Here is a 24,456-nt window from a genome sequence, read left to right as displayed (position 1 = left end):
GCTGCCACCCCCGGCGGCCCAGTCCTTAGACTCCGGGGTGTCTGACCTGGGTCCCGCCGTTTCCACCCCCTCGGCTCCGCGTGGGGGGGGTCCGTTGCCCCGGGGGGCGCACACAGGCGCGGGTCCCTCCCTGTTCCCGGTCCCCAGGGGTCGGCCGGGTGCCAGTGCGGGTGGACTTGCGTATGGGTCGATGGGTCATCATGGTTTGGCGTCGGGGGTTCGTTCCTCGGGGGAGGATGGCGTCTTCGTTTTCGGGGACCAGGTTACGGGATCTTCTTCTTTGTCTGGCTTGAGCGGCCGCGGTTTTCATGCTGCGCCGTCGGCTGGGCGGCTGTCGGCCGTATCTGCGGGCCCGGGAACTGTCCACACGGCTGTTTCCAGTGGTGGGCTTCACGGGGGGCTGTCTGGAGCGGATAGCTCTTCTACAGCTTTCAATGTAAACAGCTTTCGGCCTATTGATTGGCAGAGTTATGACGGGGGTATTGGTGATGGGGCTATGCCCAGTGGCAGTGACCAAGTTTTCTTTTCTGATCAAGCTTTCTGCGGGAATTTTCATGCTGAGGATTTGGAGGAGGGGGAATTGAGAGACTCAACTTGTGGGCTTTTGGCAGCACGGGCCCAAGGGGGTGGGATGGGGCAACCCACTGTTTCTCGTGTTTTGCAGGTGTCTCGAGCGGACCATGCAGGTGTACGAGGGGCAGTGAGGTCTGGACCTTCGCAGAAAGATCGTGGGGCTGTCACGCTGCCGTCCGAGCAGTTGCCCAAAGGTAAGGATGGGTGGTGGTCTGTGTGGCAACCTAGGGAGAGTCTCCCTGTGAAGAGTACAAGGTCTGTTGGTACGGACGTTGGGGTTGTTGAGCGAGTCGCTCTGGAATCAAGGCCTGAGAGGCCGGTATTTTCGAATGTTTCTACTGGGGTTGGGGCTATGGCTGAGCGAGTCGCTCTGGAATCAAGGCCGGAGAGGCCGGTATTTTCGAATGTTTCTACTGGGGTTGGGGCTATGGCTGAGCGAGTCGCTCTGGAATCAAGGCCGGAGAGGCCGGTATTTTCGAATGTTTCTACTGGGGTTGGGGCTATGGCTGAGCGAGTCGCTCTGGAATCAAGGCCGGAGAGGCCGGTATTTTCGAATGTTGCTACTGGGGTTGGGGCTATGGCTGAGCGAGTCGCTCTGGCACAGAGGCTTGAGCGGCCGGTATTTTCGAATGCTGCTGATGGGGTTGTGGTTGAGCGAGTCGCTCTGGCACCAAGGCTTGAGCGGCCGGTATTTTCGAATGTTTCTACTGGGGATGGGGTTGTGGTTGAGCGAGTCGCTCTGGCACCAAGGCTTGAGCGGCCGGTAATTTCAAATTTTCCTGTGGGGCAAGTTGCCAATGAAGTTTCTACTGGGGGGACTGGGGGAAAGGTTGCCACACAGGTTGCGGAGGATAGTATCCTACCGAAAAAGTTACCTTATTCTGGGGTGGGGATGCCTTTGGGATCTCATTTGTCCGAAAAAACGAAGAATCTGATTTGGTCTGGGGCTTTTGTGGATGTTTTTCGTCTCCTCCATAGAGATGTTCAGGCAAAAGAGGGGTCGAAGGAGGAAGAGTTGGAACTGGCTCGGAGGCCTCGGGTTCCGAAATCTATAGAGAACTGGACTTCAGCCTTTTTGATTTATGCCAGTGTTTATTGTCAACGTCATCCTGACAAAGCTATTGATATGTTTAAATATGCTGATATTGTCCGCAAGGCCCACAGTTATTTTGGTGGTTTTGCCTGGTTGTCTTATGATGATGAATTCAGGGCCCGCATGAGCGCCTTTCCCGAGCGTTCATGGGGTGAGGTTGATTCTGAACTATGGTTACAGTGGATGGCATCGGCTAATCCGTCTGCTACGACCCACACGGCTAGCGGACAGCCAGTGTATTATCGGCCCTTTCCAGCTCGCCCCGCTCAGTCTGGGGTGGGGGTTTGGGGCAGAGGTCAATCAGCCGCCACTGGCACTTGCTGGCACTTTAACCGGGGTTCCTGCAACAGGCCAGCTTGTCGGTACAAGCATGAGTGTTCTCAGTGTGGAGGGAAGCACCCCCTCACCCACTGTTTTCCTGGACAACGAGTGGGCGACCAGGGACGAGGTTCAGGGGGTAGGGGCCAGCCGCAGCAGTCTGTTCACAAGGGCTCCTACTCCTATTAGACAGACGGTTCTCGATCTCTGGCCAGTGGATTATCCGGATTTTGAAGCCGCTAAGATTTTGTCTTGGGGTTTCAAACTGGGTTTTCGGATCGGATACCAGGGGCCCAGGGTGGGTAGGTGGTCGGACAATTTGAAGTCTGTGAAGGAGAGTCCCCAGGTGGTGAGAAAAAAGCTGGACGCCGAACTTGCGGCTGGTAGAATTGCTGGTCCTTTTGTGTCTTGTCCTCTGCCTGATTTGATTGTTTCGCCCCTGGGCGTGGTGCCCAAGAAGGCGGCAGGGGAGTTTCGTCTTATCCATCATCTGTCCTGGCCAGAGGGTACCTCCATTAATGACTTCATCGATCCAGCTGACTCAACCGTTACTTATGCCTCAGTGGACGATGCCTTACGGCTCGTGCGCCTGGCAGGTGTTGGGGCGTTGCTGGCCAAGAGCGACATTCAGTCGGCTTTTCGGCTACTGCCCATCCATCCTTGGGATTTCAGTCTTTTGGGAATGCAGTTTGAGGGTTGTTTCTACGTGGATCGAGTATTGCCAATGGGCTGTTCCGTGTCCTGCTCCCTTTTTGAAGCGTTCAGTACTTTCTTGCAGTGGAGATTCACTTTTGTCACTGGCCACTCCCTGGTCTGTCATTACTTGGATGATTTTCTTTTCATTGGGGAAGGTCGCTCCGGGCAGTGTCAGTCGGCTTTGAACAGCTTTCAGGCACTGGCGGAGGAATTGGGCGTTCCTTTGGCGCCTGACAAGACTGAAGGCCCCTGTACGTCCCTGGTTTTCTTGGGGATTGAAATTGACACGCTATCTATGATGGCGAGATTGCCTGCCCCTAAAGTGCAAGAAATGTCAGATTTCATACAACTGGTCTTGGGGGAACGGAAAGTTGCTTTGAAAATGGTACAAAAGCTGTTGGGATACCTCAATTTTGCTTGTCGGGTAGTGCGGGCGGGTAGGACTTTCTGCAGGCGTCTGGGGTTGTCCATGTCCGGTGCGACCCTTCCCCATCATCGGGTTCGCATTACCGCCGCTGTCCGTTCCGATCTGACAGTTTGGCTTCAGTTTCTGCAGGATTTCAATGGCGTGTCCTTGTTTTTTGCGGATGAGGACATGGTGTGGCAAGTACAGTTGTTCACTGATGCTTCCGGGGCTCACGGCTTCGGGATCTTTTGGGACGGTCGGTGGTGTGCGGCCGGATGGCCGGCACACTGGCAGGAACAAGGCCGTAGCATCGCCTTTCTGGAGCTCTTCCCACTACTGGTTGCATTGTATCTGTGGGGGGATGAGTTCCGGAATAGATCAGTTCTGTTTCATGTGGACAACTTGGCAGTTGTACATCTTGTAAATCACCAGAAGGCTCGTGATTTAAGGGTGTTGCGCTTACTGCGCGCATTCATGCTACGGTGTCTGCAATTGAATATTGTGTTTAAAGCACGGCATGTTCCCGGTACCTCTAACTGCATCGCTGACTCTTTGTCTCGATTTCAGTGGGCAGAGTTCCGCAAGTTAGCTCCTGGGGCGGACCTGGAACCAACAGCGATCCCACAGTACGTATGGGACCTGGGGGATTGAGGGTTCACCAACTGGTCGAACAGTCGGTGGCTGCCTCCACGAGGCGGGGGTATGTGAAGGCTTGGAGTGAATTTCTGCAGTTCGGTAAGGATTGGGTGGGATCGCCTGGGGCTGTTTGGTCTGACGAACAGGGCATCTTGCAGTTTGTGTTGCATTTGGCTGCCAAAGGTTTATCGCCCACTACCATTTCGGGCAAATTGGCTGGGATTTCTTTTTATGGGCAGCTTTGGTGGGGAAGGGTTCCGGTTGGGGGGGTGTTGGTTCGTAAAATGTTGAAAGGTTTGGCCAGGCTTCGGGCTGGTGGTCCCCAGCTCCGGCAGCCTGTTACTTTTGAGTTGCTTCAGTTGTTGTTACCAGGGTTGGAGGCGTGTTGTCACGATGCCTTTGAGTGTGCCAAATTCCGTCTGTGTTTCATTTGGTTGTTCTTTGGGGCATTCCGGGCATCTGAATTGTTGGGGTTACGGGGTAGGGTAGGCATGACTAGTAGTGAGGTGGTGTTGGAAAGTGAGAGGTTGCGGCTGTGGCTGCGGGCCTCCAAAACTGACCAGTTGGGCCGGGGTAAGTGGGTGTTCCTTGGCAGGAGTGGAGTTTCTGCATGTTGCCCGGTTGGGGAATGGGAAGGGTTTGTCTCCTCTCCGCATTTTGTACAAGGGTCTATATTTTGTCACGTGGATGGGAGTCCCATTGTGGCATCCCAATTGTTGGCTGTCTTGCGCAAGGTGTTGTTGCGCCTGGGGAAGGACCCGGTTCTGTTTGGTACACATTCATTTAGAATTGGTGCGGCAACGGAGGCCGCTCGTTTGGGGTGGGACTGGTCCCAGATCCGGCGCATTGGGCGCTGGCGTTCCAAATGCTGTGAGAAATATGTACGAAAGTAGTGCATTTTTGGCTTGTCTAACATTTCTTTTTCTCCTAGGTCCTTGGCCGTCGGTCGCCGGAGGCAAACGGCGGGTGTGGATACTGGGGCACTCTTTTATTAAACGTGCAGCTTTAGCCGCTGCCAATCAGCTCTGTGGGAGATCGTTGGGTCTCAACAGCACGTCACACGAGGTCTCCTGGCATGGAACTGGGGGCATGCGCTGGGGCGGGCTTTTTCCCGCCTTGGCAGCTTTGGTTTCCCAGTGTTTGGGGGGCCCTCCGGATCTCCTGGTGCTACATCTGGGAGAGAATGACCTGGTTACTTTATCGGGGTTGACTTTGTTGAAACTCATGAAGCAAGACCTGGAAATTATAAGAACCACATGGGTGAACACCGTGTTGATATGGACTGAATTTGTACCTCGCCTACAATGGCGTGGAGCCAGGAACCATTCTGCTCTCGAAAAGGCCCGGAGAAAAGTGAACAGGACGATGCGACCTTTTTGTCAGAATTTGGGTATATATTGTTTGAATCATTATCATTTACAGGTCTCGGAACATCATTTATTTTGTGAGGACGGAGTGCATCTTTCAGCTTTGGGTCTTTCTTTTTACCTGTTGGAGCTCAGGGATTTGATCAGTAAAGTTCTTCAAGTTCAGTTATGGTGTGCCCCTTCCTGTTCTTTTGGTGGGGCAGGAAAACACTAAAGGTTTTCCTGGGTGGCGGGGTTTTTTGTAGGGGGGTGGGCAGCCTGGAGCGGGTTGGCCATCCTGAAGGGTAGCGTGGGTAGGTTAGGGGTAGTAGGTAGGAGTTTTCGTTCTGGGTTTTGGGATTCAGTTTTGCAAGATCATTGTACAGTTGGAATTTGTAAATAAATAAATAATGAAATGTGTTTCGTGAAATGATGATGCACCTGTCCTAAAATAAAGTGGCCTTTTTTGCTCCTAAAAGAAAGAGGTGGACAATGATTTCTTGCGCGAATAAACCATGCCATCATAAAGACTTGAACACATTGAATTCAGTGTACATTTTTTAGATCCCGTAAAATGTGTTTGACTTATCTCCAATATTTATATATTTCACTTTTTTTTTAACAAGTTACGGACAATTATTGGCAGTGCCAACAACTCTGCAGTCACACTGCAGAAGCTACGTGCACTGCATTGCATTCAAGTACAATTTACAACAGGGTCATCGCAGCCCGCTTCTGTGTTATGCTGGAGCTCTCCAGATACATTCAGTAATGTTTTTCAGCTCCCAATTGTTTGTGCCTTGGATTGTTTTTTTCACGCTCTCTGTTTCTATCTCCTGTTTTAGATTCCTAAACGCAAACACACAGATTGTCTCCATTGTTAAGATGGGGAGGAGCACAGCGGTTATTGGATGGTGTCACCCCTTCATTCCACATGCCGGGAGGAAGATGGAAGGATCATTCCCGCGTCCAGCCATTGATTGTCATCATCCGCTGTCTTTTCTTGGTGATGTTACAGCTGCGATTTGTGCCGTTACATCATGCATGGAAAGTGCTTCGTCATTGCATGCATGGCATCGTTTTAGAGCAGGCAAATGGTAGGTTTAAATAAAACATGGGAAACTATATTTTACCCATTGATTTATACTGAAGCAGAGGCAATCTGCCTGAATTGGGTGTATTGGCATGGTGTCAAACAATCCGCATGTCATGTTTGGCAGTTGTTAACATAGCGCAAATAAAAGAGTTATAAACTCAGTTTTTGTATGCACTATGTAAACTGCCAAAAATAAAATGTCAGGTCTGTCACACACTCTAATCTCTCCCTCCAAGAATGAAGAACAAAACATGAATCTTGGATCTCGAGGTAATTTCTTGGAGGGGGATGGGAGGATGCCGGACAGCATCAATATTTCACTTTTGTTTGATTTCCAGGAGCTCGTGATTGGAATCCGAATCGGGTTTCTGCTTGACTACCGGGAGTGTCGGCAAGTATGTTAATGATTATTAAAGTCACACTCTCTGGCTAACGTCAGAACGATAACGAAATATACTCCTTCCTACTTCAACCTAAAGATTCCAAAGTCCACGCGTTTTTGTTAATGTAAATAAAATATTTCTCTTTAACACGGCTTGACTGGTGCAGCACATGAACACGACAACGGGAGGAGGAGTGAAAGCGGGATGTGGCGTAACACGTGGTAAAATCTCAAAGGTGCCAAAGCATTCTTTACCGTAGTGCCCCGCGATTCCGCTGCAGCTGCTGGTGTTGCTGGGCTACCCGTGAAGATGTATTTTCCTGATCCCGTTGTCGCGTTGCTGCTGTGTGTTTTAACTCTCGTTTTTCTAATAAACATTATAAACGGACGGAAGAGCGACAAATACAGCAACTTTCCTCCCGGACCGAGGCCGCTGCCGGTCATCGGTAACCTGCACATCTTCAACCTGAGGAGACCTTACCTGACCTTACTGGAGGTGAGCGCAGCGCGCGCCTTTTTAACGCCACAGCAAACGGACGTTCGGCGTTCTGCTTTGTTTGAGTTGAAAAAATGAATACCCTGGCTGAACCATACTTTCAAAATGAGAATCAGCGACTTCCCCCACCACCCACAGTGCAGAATCTAAAGCGAAATAATTAGCTTTTCTATACTGAAGCAGACAGGGTACTAGTTCTATACATGCGTTAGCAAAGGCAATAGTTTTCGCCTATGCAAATTCTATTGACTTGTCAACTTTTTTTTTTTACATGTTGCACCACAGGCAGCAGAAGCAGGAAGTGAAGACCCGTGCAGGAATCCGCTCTTGAAGCAGCAACTTGCTGGGTGGCTGCAAGGGATTGCGTAGGCAAACACCACCTGTAAGATGCTGTACAATATATAACTAGCAAAAGCGTTAGATTAGTTTAAATGGTACATATATAAAGCTGTGAACTATGGAAAGTTCTTGCTTGCACTGCACGCGGTGTAAATCCGTCCCACTGGAGTGTAGCAAAGTCAAAGAATGCATTGGATTATATTGTATTTACTCACAGCACACAGAGTATGTGTATGAGATAGGCAAGCAATGGTCACGTTTCAGTGTCAGATAAATAGTAATCTGAAACCCCCCTTTATGAAAGCCCCATTACGCCACTTTCCCCGATCACTCAATAACACTGGCAGGAACGCTGCTTTTTTGTTGGCAGTTTTATACAGCGCCAACTCCGCGCCAACTCGACCCAAAGGTATAGGCGCACTTTCCACGAGCATTTCACATTGAATATTAGTAAGCAGGGGAGAGTGAGTGATTTGCTCAGAAGAATCAGGATGTTGAGCTAATGCCGAGGCACGAACCAAGTCGGCAGCTCTGGCCGTTACACCTCAACCTCTGCACCGGGAAAAATATATATTATTCAGCTGATAAATGCGGAATGATGCTATAGTGCATTCGCTCGCGTTTCAAGCACTTAGAGAACAAAAACAATGACATGGAACAGGGTAGGACGTATTCAGATGCTGAAAAGAACCTTGTTCAAACACGTAAGAATCATAGCTGTCAACTGGCCTGGCCCTGGGTTTGTAGCCAACAAAATGGTGCGCGCAGGGAATTTTAAGTTTAAGTCCTCATTTGCAATGAGAAAGCAGTGGTGGCTCCTTCGCTAAGGCGGAGGAGTGTCGCCCCACTGCTTTTAGGCAGTGCAAAGTAGGAAAAATAAAATGATAACAACACAATATTATCGTTTTATTATTCCGCGCTGAAGCAGGTTTTGGGTCCGGGCTTGGCCGTCATCGCAGCCAGCAGGGGAGGAGGAAATATGTGCACTTAAGTGCGCATGACTGTTTGGCCAGCCCTCTTGGGCCAGCCGGTCAGGCCCTCTTAGCATGTTCCCCACCAGGCTTTGGTGGGGCACAGGCTCCCACTGCCTGTCTTAGCGCTAAACTACAACGCTCAGACCAATCCCAGCGCTGCTAATGGCAGCGTTGTGATTGGCTTAGGGGAGCCTGTGTGCTTCCTGTTCTAGGTGGACTGAACCAAACGAGAGACGATGATGGAGGAGAGTTGGCAGCCAACAGGGTAAGTGATATTTATTTTTTAACCACTCTGCCCCCTGCCTACAAGGTAAGTGGTATTTATTTTTAACCCCCTGCTCGTTCAGTTCCAGCAGCGACTGACTTTGAGTTGTAATGTTAGTTAACTTGATGATGAGAACATTTGACAGCTTTGAGATAATAAAATTTCAAATCCTATTTTACAAAAACATTTTAAACAAAAGTGATTTCTGGTCTTCATTGACAGAAAACACACCAAGACATGTTTTAAGGTTGTGATCTGACTGTATCCCTTAACTTACATCATCTCATCAGTAGAATGATGGGCCAAACTCCTCTTCATTTAGGTTTCCATAGTAGAAATCTGGCAGCATCAACTTAGCAAGTTTTTCAAACTTTCCAGGTGTTCAGGGTCGTTTAAACATTTAATTTTTATAATTTATTTCCAATCAAGCAACATTTTGCCTTACAATTAAGCACCAACAGGTTCATAAGCCACCTAGCTGCCCATGTTAGAGTGCAGCCAGGTTGTAGCTCATCCCTGTGTCCCAGATAACCCTCGCCTCTCTCTGCAATGCAATGTCACCTCATGTAGCGCAGTGATTGCTGCTCACAAGACGCATAACTAGAAACAACAAGCATTGGCAAAACCAATAAGTTTCTCCTATGTGATTTCAATTGGCGTTGTCAATGTTTTTTTTCAATATTTTACTAATAAAAGCAATTAGTGGGGCCACAGAGTCCTATTGCTCAATCTGCCAGTCACGATTCTAGGCTTTGTCAATCAGAATGACTAGTGAATTTTCAGAGGGGACGAGTGTTAGAACTGGCTATTTCTAGTTGGCTAAGGCTGACGCCAAAGCTAGGCAGAAACCACCATTCTAGTCAGGGCAAGGGAGTCACACGCCAAGATAACTCCTGCTCACCCCCTTGGTAGCTTGACACGAGCAGACAGGCTTATCCCGGAGGCAATGTGTAAAGCATTTGCGCACGCACACAACAGCAACAACATCCTAGGCACACCACAAAAGGAACCCCACACAAGGTTATATAAAAATAACTTTTGTATTGTCAAAACACATCAGATAGTAATCACACAATATACATTGTGCCAACTGGCACGGGCAATATTCACAAGGGATTATTTACAGGATAGGGCCACATGGGCCACTGTCAGAATCAACACTTTTAGAACTGGAAATACTGGTAGAAATAGCACTTTGTAGATCATAGAACAATCAGAAGTTTCACACATGATGCATAGACCATTCAGAGGTGTAGGAAAAACACATGATGTATGAACATACATTTAGCGGTGTAAGGAACAAGACACATGACGCATCAAAACACATTCAGAGGTGCCAGAGAAACACATTATGCCTAAAACATTCAGAGGTGTAAGGGAAGGAAAACACATGATGCATAAAAATACATTCAGAGGTGTAAGGAAAGAAAACACATGATGCCTAAAACATTCAGAGGTGTAAGGAACAAGGCACATGACGCATAATCAACACATTCAGAGGTGCAACACAGGAGAACACATGATGCATAAACTACACATTCAGAGGTGTCACAGGCATAATGGCATAGCACATTACGCATAACTCACATTTGGACCTAACCAGTAAAAACTACAGTAGGCAATCTCTCACTCGTCTAAATACATTAGACTCTCCCCCTAAGCATAACTTACATTTAGGGGCATAACTCACATAGTGAAATAAACTCTCACTAGCATAAACCTACATAGGTAAAATAACCTCATAATCACATTGCGCAAACATCACCTTAGGCAATTACTATCAAAAACATAGAAATCACATTGCGCAGAAATCACATACCAGCCCCCTGGCCAACTGGCCATCCAACAAGGGGACTCAAAAAGCCCTGTGTCCAGAATGTCACGGTGCGCTGTCAATGCAGCGCCAGTCAGGGGTGCGCCACCGGCGCAAACCTAAACGTTACAGCTGCCCACTAATTGCTGGGCAGCTGAGAACAATCCCAAGGGCCTAAATGTTGCAGCTGGCACTAAGTGCTGTGCAGCTGTAGAAGGCCTGACACCACTGTTCCATCTCTGTCCCACACAGGGACTCACTGACATTGCGCCTAAACGGTGCAGCTGCCCACTAATTGCTGGGCAGCTGAGACATCAGTAAAACTGTGGCAGGGCCCTCACTGGCCCTAGGTACAGCACTGCGCCAACATGTAGGAGCCACACAGGCTCTGGGAAATAATGGGGGCGAGGGAGCCATCTAGCTCCTTAAGGCAAACATGCCCTTGAGCCTCTTAGGCTCCTTAAAACAAATATGGCCCCCTTAGAGCTTCGTGGGCTCTAACAACACAAATGTGCCGCCTGGTCGGAGTCCCTCACGGGGGACTCAACCTTGCAATTGCCCCCACGACCCTCTCTGGGCTCCAAGTAAAGAAAGAACCCCCACAAGCCTCGGGGTTCAAACCACGGAAATGCCCCTGGGAGCCTCGGGACTCCTAATCCATCAAAACTGTGCCCTGAGCCTCTCGGGGCTCGTAACAACGGAAATGCCCCGGGGGTTGCTGAAGCCTCGACAGGCACGGCATAAACCAACAATGCCCCGATGTGCCCCCTTCGAGACAATGGCCCCCCCGGAGCCCGCGAGGCTCTACAGACAACTGTGCCTCCTCCGGCACTCTGAACCTGCCCGCAGCTCCTCTCCCAGCCCTTTCTCACTCACCGGGCTTCTCGGGTCGGCGGTGCAGCGCGTCTCCTTCTCCTCACGGCCGCAGGCGGGACTTGGCAGCAGGCGGGGCTCTACCGTAGCACGGGAGCCCCGCGGACTTCACCTGCTTGCTCCTGGCCTTACTTCTCCCTCGGCCGCAGCATCTCCGGTCTCTCTCTCCTCACGGGAGACCGGACGGGCACAGCATGGCTTCCCCCAGGCAGGGGGGAGCGGAAACAACGTCCTCCCGGCCCCGCCCACAACCAGGCTGCGGGCTGGACATCTACTTCCGGCGTTTTCCTCCGGGCTGCGGCGATGACTTTAATGGAGGCAATAACGAGGGGTGGGCACCCTCGAAGTTCAAAATAAACATAGAAGCGAGGTGGGCACTTGCTAAGGCACCCATAAGCGGGGTGGGCACCCGTGAATAAAAATGTATCGAAACTCGATAAAGACGCAGGGTGGCACCTGCGCACCCGGCACACAAAGGGCAGGAGCGTTTCCCACAGAGGGAAAACGACAGCGCTCTGCCTCAGGAAAAGTAGAATAAAGCGCTCTCTAGGCGCTGGGGGCATAGACAGCATAATAGGCCCCAGACATTACCCCCTTTGCAAGGAGGGTCCCAACACAAGCAGGACACCACAGGACAAGGCTTCCAGGATCAGGAAGAAGGGTCCACAAAAAGTCCATCAGATATCCAGGGGCTCGGCAGGGCCCAGGGAGGCAAGCCTTCCCCTGGGCCCAAGCAGCAGCACGCCCCTGGCAGGATTCAAGTCAGAAACAAGAACATTTTGTAAGGGGACACAGCCCCTTTTTATACCATAAAATCCTTTGTCTAGCAGGGTGTAGGAATGTGAGAACCAGCTACAACTGGTTATAGGGAACTCATTTCACTGGCCAGGCTGGGGACATCAGACGCACCACAGGGGGTGGAGCCAGCATTGTGTGTGGAAAACTCAGCCATATTCACTCCCAGGTGCTATCTCCTCCCACCACTATAGTTGCAGATGCAGTCATTCAACCAAGGGCTGACTCAGACAACCTCCTGGGGGCTCCCCAGCCCCTGTCACCCTCAAACCAGACAGTCAATCCACAAGCAGATCCAGGCACACTCCTGGAGCCAGGCTCCAGCCAGCTTTAGCCAATCACACACCAAACACAAATTACACAATATGCCATCTTCTAGAAGTGGCACTTCCACACTAGACACAATCATGCAGCATATATCATTGCGAGAACGAGAAAACGAGGCAATAAATATTTTGTGAACAAAATTGTAAGTATTCATTGTACCTTTACTCCTTAAGCGCCCTCTGAAGAGGTGTGCATCCATTAGTCAGCTGAGGACCAATATCTAGCATAAGTGAAAGACTTTGTGTTCAACAATTGCCTCTTTTGTCAAATTTCTCAATCTGAGGCCAAACAAACCACATTATAGATTAGTTTTCAGTAATATTTTTCTCTGACTGATTTTCCTTGTTCTGCATTGTTCTAGAATACCCCCTAAATGAATGAAAGGTGGTGCCATGGAAAATAAAATGAGTTTAAAATGTATAATGACTACCTATGACTACCCATATTTTTCTTCTTTTACGTCCCCTTTTTGTGTTGTATACCTTAATATGGCAATAAAAATTATTTGAAATCAAAAAAATTGAGTAGAAAGCAAAACGAGCTCTAGGAACTCAGAGGAGAGCAGGACCTACCTGTTCATCGATCTGCCCAAGGCACATCGTTGGTCGGCCTCAATTTGCGGTAGGTCCCGCTATGTTCTTCTCTGCACCACTAAATCCTGTTTAGCGGTTCCTCTCTGCAAGGGTGTCTAGTATCCTGGAGCATTATACAGATCCAGTCTGCAGCTTTGCCTCAATGGAGATCTTTGACTTCCAAAAAGAGTCTAATGGCCTGTTTATGATCTAGATGGACAGGGTTACTTCATTACAAATGTAACAGATAGCCTTTCCCCCGTATTACAAATCCATTATATCCTGTGGAACTTGTAATACAGCGCAGGATATATCCGTCACATTTGTGATCGAGTATCCCATCAGCCAAGATCGTAACCAGGCCCTAGGTCTAAATGAAGAAATCTTCACCACCATTTCTCCAGTGGCTCACTGACGACGATATCTCCTCCTCAGGCACTGCCGGGTGTCTTGCCCTGCTGAACTTGACATTCTCAGACATTTTCCTTTGAAATTTCTTCCAAGTTTGAAGTTAAGCCAAGACGGGTCCCAATTCACTTCTTGTACCCGGGACGCACTCCGCCACCGTCGGCCATAACATTTGACTTTGCCCTGATCTCACGCGACTAGAAGCGTATGGTTGGCACTTTGATCGTTTAGGCTCTAGATTGCACTAAAACCTTTAAACATTCCTAATTCCTGTTCTATTGATTGGATTTTTGTTGTTTTGGTGTCAAATAATATATTCAATTAGTGTGGGTTTTGGGTGTCTTGTTTTCAGTTTATTACAGCTTAAGTGTTGCATTAATACTTTCCACATGACCTCAAAGTTAAACCTGAATGCCTGTGTGTCAAGCTGCCAGTGGGTTAAAAATAGGTTAATTGAATGACCTTCTGTGGTTCTCTCTAACAAGGATTGTGGCTGTTGCTTGAAAAGGGTTCACATACCCCTCAACCATCAACCCATATTTCTCCCACATAATATCTGCTTTCTTCAAGTGGTAACCTAGGGAAGAGCCAATATCACATGGTGGCAGCAAGGGCAAGGTGGAAACCCCTGCACTGAGTTGGTTTACAGCTCTGTGGAAAGTACGACGGAAGCAGGAAGATGTTTTGGGGTAACTTTACTCCCAGGGAAGCTTCACCCACGATGGGCAGCAACCGGCCAGTCAAGATCCAGGAAGAAACTGACCATGTCAGTCAGAATCCTAACCAATCGATCTCTGCAGTCACAGGCATGGAAGACATTACATTTAAAATATAACAATCATGACTATAAACATGGTGTGGTGTGTCTCGGGAGGAACCCGCAAGAAGGTGCGTTGAGCGTATCATGAGACATACCACAGAGTGAATCTCTTCAACGCTATACCACAAGCTCGTCTTTGGAGGCTCCCAGCAGCCGATGTCCACTAGGGGTTGTGAAAACACCCTAGGTCATCCTAGGCAGCCTCAGCAAGCTTTTTCTCTTTTCTAGAGAGGGTGGGGGCTTGGTGGTGAGAGTCTTCCAGGCAGATCTCATTATGAAGCTCCATTCCTTCCTCAACCAGTGGATTTTTGTTGTTGTGAATTTGGCAGATTTGCAGTAACAAAAGCCTACTTCCCACATGCAGGGAATCTTGTTCACCTGCTCAAGCTGTACCCCTTCTGTATATCAGGAAGCACCCAGTTGCCTCCTGTGCTGGAGCTATGTTAGAAAAGGTTGCAGAAAAGCTGCCAATGCTGTGCTTACGCTGTATGACAGTGAGCTTCAGTGAGCCTTTCCGTCCGAATTTGCAAAGATGTGGCTTGCTTCGGCATGTCTGGCTTGAGTTGGAGTTTTGGCTGAAACCTGAACTCCAGCTTTCAACCTGGAACACTACAAGAGTACGTCATAACTTCTTTGTTATTCATACCCTTTAGCTCTGTACAAATTCCAAAATGTCTGGCACTTTCAAGTTTTGTGTGGTTCGATCTGTGGTTTGGCAGCAATGCGGAGCAGAGGGAAGGACTGCAGCACAGATGATTGGCTGAGCAGTTCAGACTGCAGTGCAGCACACAAAAAGGAACAGTGCACATTTTATTTACAATTTTTCGCTACTACCTCTTCATAATCGTGCCCGGCCCAGTGCTCTTCCTTTAGTTATATAAAAGTAACCGCAATCTGGCACAGTAGCAATTTACAGAACAAGCGAAATAATTCACTCCTCACCCCATCATGTTCTGCCAAGTTTCTAGCAGCCGATGCATCAAAAGTAAACATTTTAGTTCCATTTATGTTCGCATATTGAAAGCAAAAGGAAAGACTTGCTGTGGATTTCTACTTGTTTCCCATATGAAGTTTGAATCCCCCTACCATTTGCAAAGTATCTGAGTCAACAGAGTACGAAGCATTCCCAGCAGCAAAACGCTTCTTAAGAAAACAATGATTCCTTGTACGTGAAGTCTGGTTACTCGGCAAGGGACCCTGACGTTATTCTATATCAAGACATCGTTTACAGTTCACTAGAGCAGATTGTGATGTCATGAAACTATGTTTGGCTCAGATATGTGCACATAGCCCATAAAATAATCAATGATAGAGGGCCTAGATATCTGGAGGAAAAACTCGTCCACTACCGCCCTAGCAGATCTCTGCGCTCTGCTGAGAAGGCTCTGCTAGTAGTCCCTTGAATTAATAAACGTCGAACTGGGGGCAAATCTTTTGCCTATCTAGCCCCGTGTCTTTGAATATATAATGTTACAATGCATGCAATTACAATGCATACCATTACAACACATTTAAAAAAACTACCACTACAACACATACCATTACAATTTATACCATTATAACGCATACCATTATAAAACATAATACTTTTAGAGCAACAGTAGGGTAAGTGTTGGATAGTGTAGGGGTAACAAATTACTATTCCCACACTAGTTAGTGTTATGTTATGTTATGTTATAACGCTCTTATATAGCGCACAGCTACTCGAAAAGAGTGTCCCGGCGCTTTCCACCTGCAACTCAGAATAAAAATAACAAAACACGCAAAAAGAGTAAGAAAAGAACTGAAACAAAAACAGTAAGAACAGCCTAAAGATTAAAAAGCCAGGTCTTCAGGCTCTTCCTGTGCTGCGCAGCGAAAGAGGTAGCGAATTCCACAGCTGGGGAGCTTTGCAGCTGAAAGAGCGCCCTCCCGCGCGGGCCTTCCTCAACAGTAGGGTAAGTGTTGGATAGTATAGGGCTAAAAATTACTAAGGGTTGGATAGGGTAAGGGTAAACATTTCTATTCCCACTCCAGTGAGTGCAACAGTAGAGTAAGTGTTGAATAGTGTAGGGCTATAAATTACTAAGGGTTGGATAGGGTAAGGGTAAACATTTCTATTCCCACTCCAGTGAGTGCAACAGTAGGGAAAGTGTTGGATAGTGTAGGGGTAAAAATTAATATTCCCATGTACCCCAAAACCCATACCCACCCTAATACTAAACAAATCTCTATTACTTACCTTATAATGTGTTATAATGACATGCCTTGTAATGGTAAGCGTTGTAATTGCATGCTTTGTAGTGACATGATTTGTAATGACATGCATTGTACTGGCATGCGGTGTAAGGTCAGTTGCGTTGTAACAGTTGCGTTGTAAAGGGAGGACATTGTAATGACCTTGTTGTAATGGATGTTTCCCGCATCTTTGGAACTCTCTCCCCAACGCCTTACTCAAGTGCTCTAATGTTCTTAAATTCAGGAAACTATTGAAAGCTGAGCGTTCATCTATCCTCTATTTCCTCTACTGTCAGCGTGGAGATACCCCTTCAGGAGTGATTCCAGCTCTCTACAAATCCTTCATTCATTTATTCATGAGTTCTCTTCGAACCCCAATTGCCAATTGTAGGGCTTTGATTGCAATTGGGTATGGCTGTAGCCTCAGGCAACAGTTGTGACAGTGCATTATTCAATGTCAAGAATTTCCTGTAATATTCCGGAGCAAGCATTTTACAATGGCTTAATGCTGTCACATCATGAATGCCCACAATATGTAAAGTATTACTACTATTATTCTAGTGGTAAGTATGACACCAGTAACAGACGTAATCAAGACAAGAATTCCTAAAATATGCCAATAATTTTCACCATCATGCCATGTAAATGTAAATGTAGAGTATATATATCGCACACTTCTACCCGGAGGCCTCATAGTGCTGTATTGATACCGCTGTGGAACCCTTCCTGGCTTTCCTGTGAAATGTCCACTCCTGGGCACCCCCAAGGTGAAGCCAGGCATCCACAGCGCTGCTGGGGCCGTTGTGGAGATTAAGCAAGCTATTGCCCAGAGTCACAGAGTGGAACCCATGATTAGACTAGGCACCGAGGCAAGAATTATCAGGTCCGGGGGAAATTGAGTCCAAGAGCCACCGAGGCGGGAATTGAACCCAGGTCCCGGGCCAGACCTCTGCATCAGGGTCTGCCACTCTAACCATTGAGCCACGTTTCTCCACGCTTCGCCATCATTATGTCAGTACAAGCATTATGTAGGGGTGAGCACAACTATATCAAGAATATTCACAATATATCAAGGATTATCATGCCTTTGTAGATTCAACATTTTCGCCATGACTCATCACTCTTTAGCACCATCACTGTGGGCCTGTGTGCTCAGATTTGTTCCATTACTCAGTAATTCTTAGTGCAGCTTAGAAGTTGCCTCTTCCCTCAATAAAACTTAGTGCATGTTCAGATTTGCCCCAGCACACATTCATATTAACTCCATGTTCAGGCAGCTTCAGTTTTAGCCATATTTAACCATCACTTAAGTCTTTGTTGCCTGCACATGTTTTCATTATTACTTATTTATCCATTGTGCATACTTGCATTTACTCAAATCACCCAGTATAATAAAAAAAAATCCTGATTAATATTACTGGTTTTTGAACTCTGTACTATTGGGCATTGCTGTCCCTGACCTAAAGAATGTGCTATGACCCATAAAACATAGTTACATTTGGGTAATCCCTAATTGACATTTTTATCTTTTTATAGAAAGACTGTAGTACATGGTGGAGGACAATACACCAATGCATGGAAAGTTAAATATCACCCTACAGACTGCAGCATGTATTGTGCCATCCACTTCAATGACAAGGAAACACTGCTTCAGGCCTACCTGAGTGGGATGACTAATGTAGATTTTGAACCTGCAGGCAAGCCTGCCAAAATAACTCTTTAGGCAGGAAATTGCAAACGCTGTTCCTGACCGCTGTGTGCCGCCCCTGCTCGCCGGACCCGCTTTGCGGGTCCCGCTTCGCGGATACACAGCGGCTGCTAATCACCAAGGGGCTTGACTCAACCGGCAGGGCTGCGAGGGTAGAGCGGAGGACTCCACAGACCAGGAGTCCCCGCGCGCCCGTTACCAGCTGGGCTCCTCTCCCTGCCGGCCCCGCCCCCAACACCGGGAAAGCTGAAAAGGCAGCTGAGCCTTCCCTCATTGGATTCCTCCTGTCATCGCTGGGCATTCCGTAATTGCAAACGCTGTTCCTGACCGCTGTGTGCCGCCCCTGCTCGCTGGACCCGCTTCGCGGGTCCCGCTTCGCGGATACACAGCGGCTGCTAATCACCAAGGGGCTTGACTCAACCGATAATGTCTCCCTCTTATCCCATCCTGATGTGAGTATTACTGAGTCTAAGAGCCAGGGGGAAAGAGAGGGTGCAGTTAGGAAACGGAAAAGAGTGTATAACAAAAAAGAAGTTAAAACGGGAAGGGCTGTAAAAACTGCTAAGGTGCGGGAGGCACCACCCCCGACCACCTTTACTCCCCCTGATGTCCATCTTCCGAACAGAGAAATATCTATGGAATGGGCCGTGGCCTTACTTAAATCAATCATATCTCCATTAGAGGCTAAACTAGATAGGCTTTGCTCCAGAATATCTAATGTAGAGAAAACATCTGCCTCCATTTTAGCCACCCTCTGTAACCTTCAGAACCAACACATCCCCACGACTACCATAACCCCTGTGATCCCCGCCCCCCCCAATCCGGCTCTGAACCAACCTAATATCCCCCACCTAATACCTGCATACCACCCCTTATCCCCCCTCAGCCCAATAACTCAACAACCGTCAATGTGGCGAGTCAACATCCAAGCCAAACTAACCCATCAGACCATATGACTGAGGGAATCCAGGGAGCACCAAGTGAGGCACACAATACCCCTAGACCTAGACGGCCCGATCTACCACCGGAGGCAAACCGGTTTACTGTCATCTTAGCCGGAGTACCACCACTAGAAACGGGGGAATCAGAAACCTTTAGTTCCTTGAAGAACAAAGTAATAAAATGGCTCAACTGGAATAGACCACTCCCGGGCCACTTACACAATGAAATTATTATGGTTAGGAGGGTCCCTTGGATAGGCAAGACCCCAAAAAACATCAATGGGGACTGCCTAACCGTTAGTTTTAGAGACCCCCGCACTGTATCCCATATATGTGCAGGTTTCAACAGATCCTTTGACTCAACGATCCAGACCCTTCCTGTTTCCTATTTTTTCCCACCAACCAACATTCGCTACCAACCAAGAAGAGGGGACTGGTCCGTTGTGGAACGGAGGGGCAGACAACGAGCGTATGATGCTAGACCACCAAGACAACCTCAATACGCACCCCAATTCCACCCCTTTATGGATCATAACCGCTTTGGTTGCTTAGAAGGCCTAGAGGGAGTAGACTGACTACACCCCGTCTCTCCCTCCTTGAAGCCGACCAATATCCTGGCTAACCCTGATGTCCCACCCATGGCTCATTTACCCACCCCTACCGAAGCTATCCCCATTAATCCGGCCCAGATCCCACCCGTTATGATCCCTATTATACAATGTTCCGAAGCCATCCCCATTACCCCTACCCCAGCTACCCCCACTGAACCGGACCTGATTTCCCCAGATACGATCCGTACTACACCTACTACCTCAACTATCCGCACTAATACAGTACTGGACCCAAGGCTTAAGGGATATTGATTGATGAGCTGGAACATTGCTGGGTGGCGGCAAAAAGTTTCAGCCCTGGGTTGGAGGGAACACATTGTGGACTTTGATATTTTATGTCTGCAGGAAACGTGGTCAGTGGAAGATATTGCCTTTGATGGTTTTGTCTCATACAACTGTAATGCGGTGGAATCTGCAATGGGGAGGGCCAAAGGGGGTTTGTTGATTTTACTGTCTGTACACCTACCTTTACATGTAAGGAAAAGCCATATTGTGGGGTCCCATACGCAAATTTTGGAAATTTCGGTTGGCAGGGATAGAAATTTACTGTTGATCAATCATTACAATAACACCTTTGACCCCTCCAGTACCACTGTAGTAGACGAACTCGAATCAGTCCTGGATCCCATTCTTTGCAACTTAACTGTATCCTATGATATTGTTTGGGGGGGAGATTTTAATATCAGAACTTGCCCTCTCTCATATTCAACTACTTGTGGTTATGATGGGGAAAATGGGGAAAATGTACTCCACTTTTTACACTCTCCATATGGCACTTCCCTTAACAATCTGATGTTAAAAATTGATATATCGATCCACCAACATGCCCCTGATAATGAGGGTAATCTGGCGCCCACCTTCACGGGGAGAAATACCACCTCTATTATTGATTTCCTGATCATCTCCAACCGGGTAGCTCCCCATTGTTCGGTCCCCCAGATCTTAGACCTCGACCTGAGTGACCACAACGCACTTACCATGGTCTTATATTGTGAGCTCCATATGGATGTATTCTCCGGTAGGGTTGTCGATGACATTATCCCATGTAGACCAAATGGGACTCGCATCAAGTGGAGTGGGGAAAAAGCAGAGAATCTACATCGCAGGGTGGTGAAAGCTGGCCTAAAAACGATACTTAGTTGCCTTGATACGGAAGCCCTCCCAGTACAATCTGTAAACAACTTTGAGAAGTTGGGTATTATAATTAAGCAAACACTCACCTCCAAGAAGGCTAAAACTAGACGGGCTACACAGGGTTGGTTTAACCAAGCATGTACAAGGGCATTAAAAGCCCTCAAACTTGCCCTTTCCACTACCCCGAGAGACAGGGAAGCGGTTAAATCCCTGAGGGCCAATTACAAAAATGAGCTCAAACTCAGGAAACAAGAACTAAGAGAAATAGCCTGGGAAGACCTGAGCAAAGCTGCAGCCCTCCGGGACAGCAAACTATTCTGGAGTACCATCAATAGCCCATTCCTGCAAAAAGAGGAATTCCCTGTTCTCACTGCCCAAGTTAATGAAGATGGCTGGGTGTCCCACTTCTCAGGGATTTTCGATCCTACTGGAGAGTCCACTGCCAATTTTAACTCGATCTGCACCACCCCAGTTGAAATACCGAGAATCACGACCCATGAGGTGGATATGGCAATAAGGAATTTTAAAGGGGGAAAGGCTCCAGGCCCAGATGGGGTACCAATCGACCTATACAAATTTGATCCAGCCCTTTGGAGCCCATTACTGACCATAGCCTTTAATGCTGCTATGGATAACAGGACCCCTTCTACCTGGGGCGAATCCATTATTATTCCAATCTACAAGAAGCGGGATAGAGGAGAGGCTAAGAACTACCGCCCTATCTCCCTTCTGGATTCCTCACTAAAAATCTTGAGTAGGGTCCTGCTAGCACGCTTGGAAGATTGGGCCTTAGATAACAATATTCTTGCCCCATCCCAATATGGCTTTAGAAAGGGCCTTGGTACGATCGAACAATGTATCAACCTGAACCTTTTAATAGGGAAGTATACCAAGGCCAAGCCGGGATCACTATTCTTGTGTTTTGCAGATCTTTCAAGCGCATTTGATTTGGTCGACCATGCCCTGTTATGGTCAACTTTGCTGGATATGGGAGCCCCCCCCCGATATCATCCATTTCCTAGCCACACTTTATTCAAACCTATCCGCCCAAATTCGTTATGGACCTGAGGGGGAGTGTACACAGAAGATTAGAGTAAGATCTGGCATCCGACAGGGTTGTGTATTGGCCCCGTTGCTTTTCTCGCTCTTCATTAACTCGGTGGAGCAAGAATTAAAGCAAATATATGCTGATGCCCCCCAAGTAGGAGGCTCCCCCATACCGGTATTACTTTATGCCGACGATACAGTCCTACTCTCCAGGACCCCTATAGGCCTACAAAAATTGATGGACGGGTTCTATGATTTTATATTGAGAAGGAAACTCAAAATTATTAACTCTAAAACGTTTGTCATGATGTGTGGGAAAAAGCTGAAACTTTTTAAACCTTTCTCTTTTAAGGAAAACCATATTGCAACTGTCAACAATTTTTGCTATCTGGGAGTTACATTTAATGATAGAGGATCATGGGCCCCTGAGGAGACAAATGTCAAAGCCAGAATGGGGAAAGCATCCTTAGGTGTCTTCCGCTTTGCCTCCAAAGTAGGAAGCCGCCGTATTGTTGATATGCTGACCATATACAAACACAGATGTACTTCAATAGCATTGTATGGTTCGGGGGTATGGGGACATTGCAATGCCAAGGCCCTGCAAATTGAAGAAAACAAGTTCATCAAACGGCTGCTTTGTCTCCCCTCCTCGGCATCTACTGTTTTAACTCATTCGGAACTAGATCTGGATTACCTGTCCGATCTTACCGGACTAAGGCCATTGTCGGTATGGAAATCCATTTTTACCAAGACGGAAACAGCATTTACTAAAGATATCATCAAAGACTGCTTACTCTTGGATAAAGCTTTAAGTATTCCATGGTTAAAATATGTAGTTTCGACTGTTAAAGACCTGTTTGACATGGATTTGGGCAATGATCCTACCTGTTTGAACTCTTTAGACAAACAGGAACTAAAAAATTTCTATCTTAGGGTGAAATCGGATGTGCGAAGTTATGCTACTAGAGAATATTCCACACATATTTTTAACTTGGCTTTGAAGGACGATAGTCGGGGTATTCCTATGTACCTTAATGTTATCCACAGACAGTTACACCAGTTTGTTCTTTCGAGGCTAAGATTAGGTATAGTACATAACTTGGTTGCTTTCCCGATAATGAAATCTCACCCAGTTACCCCATGTCCGTGTGACGGTTTTTCTAAACAAAGCACAATGCACTTTTTATTACTCTGTCCTTTGTATAAAGCGCAACGCATCTGTTTCCTCAAACCTATGTTCCTTAAATATTCCATGTATACCACTGATAACGCCTTGAGGCTACTCTTTTCACTTTCAAGTCCGGATATATGTTTTTATACTGCCACTTTTATTTTGAAATCTATTAGAGCCAGACTTAGTATGGTTTTCCCGTAAATGTATGGTTTCCCCATGTGACAAGGCTATTCCTGTTTTTTGCATTTTGTGTACTATGTATATGTAATGTTTTTTAACTGTATACTTTTATGATGTTTTTTAAACATTCGAATAAAGTTAAAAACTGAACTACTATGTCTGCTAACTTTAGATTAAAATACACTACTGAGGCGATCAAACCACTACTTATTATATAAAAAAAATAAAATGAATTGATAAAGTAACATTTTTAGTAAGTATTCTTGGAAAGTAATTTAAAAATAAATTCACTTTACCTGCCTGAACCTCCAATTGGCTAATTAGCATTAGTCAGCAGCAGGGCTATGCCATTGGTTCTTCTTAATGAGGTGTGAAAGCTGCTCCCAGAGTAGGTCAAAGGTTTAGGCCTTTTCTCAGAAAGACCTGGGTTTAGGAACATGACTCCTCTCAGCCCAGGTTGGACAGCTGTGGAAGGTCCAGGAAATTCATTAACTTGAAAGGACCAGTGTGAGGTCTGCCCATTCAAACTTAAGTGTAACAGGAGATCTGAGGAAGGGAACCCTTCTATTCCTTAGGCCATCTGTCACCATCTTGGTACCAGGCTAGTGGGAGGGAGAGCTGGTCCCTAAACCAGTCTCGTGTAGCTAAAGAGGAAGAGATTGCTCATTTGCCTAGACATAACGCTGGCTGAAACACAAGTTCCCTTTAGAGTAAAATGGTTTTGCCGGGTTGGATTTGCCTCAGAACAGTGCACTATGAGATAGTTTGCAGTAAGCCAAACTGACGTTGCTGCAAAACTGGGAAGGGGTATACTTAGAGCCATTTTTCTCATTGTCTATGAGTAATCCCTGCCACAGCCATTACCGTCCGATATCCTTGCTGCCATTCCTTTCAAAGATCCTGGAGGCACATGTTGCTAGCAGTCTCTCAAGCTTCGTTGAAACCACTGGATATCTAGAACCCAATCAAGCCGGGTTTCGACCGGGGCATTCTACCGAGATGGTGACATTAGCGGTCCAGAATGTACTTAGATGCAATGCGGACAAGGACATTCATCAAGCACTAGTACTTCTCGACCTGTCGGCCGCGTTCGACACGGTCGACCACACCATCTTGGTCGACCGTGTCGAACAGGCGGGCCTTAGAGGCTCGGCCTTGAGATGGCTGAAGTCATTCATCTCGGATCGCACCCAGGCAGTGAGACTAGGAACCTTTA

At 47.3% G+C, this 24,456-nt stretch overlaps 1 protein-coding gene across 1 annotated transcript in view; it reads left to right on the top strand.

Moving 5' to 3' along the window:
* The first annotated feature begins 6,542 nt into the window (after window positions 1-6,542).
* LOC147706990 (cytochrome P450 2K1-like) overlaps window positions 6,543-24,456 on the top strand; it is a 528,089-nt gene continuing 510,175 nt past the window's right edge. The window contains exon 1 of the mRNA XM_086926217.1: window positions 6,543-7,042. Coding sequence (XP_086782343.1) covers window positions 6,857-7,042 — 186 coding nt within the window. The 5' untranslated portion in view covers window positions 6,543-6,856. The remainder of the gene's footprint in view (window positions 7,043-24,456) is intronic.

The sequence above is a fragment of the Lissotriton vulgaris genome, chromosome 6, assembly GCF_964263255.1.
Source record: "Lissotriton vulgaris chromosome 6, aLisVul1.2, whole genome shotgun sequence".
In the NCBI taxonomy this organism is placed as follows: domain Eukaryota; kingdom Metazoa; phylum Chordata; class Amphibia; order Caudata; family Salamandridae; genus Lissotriton; species Lissotriton vulgaris.
Note: the sequence above shows the minus strand (reverse complement) of the source record. Positions and strands in the feature narration are given on the sequence as shown.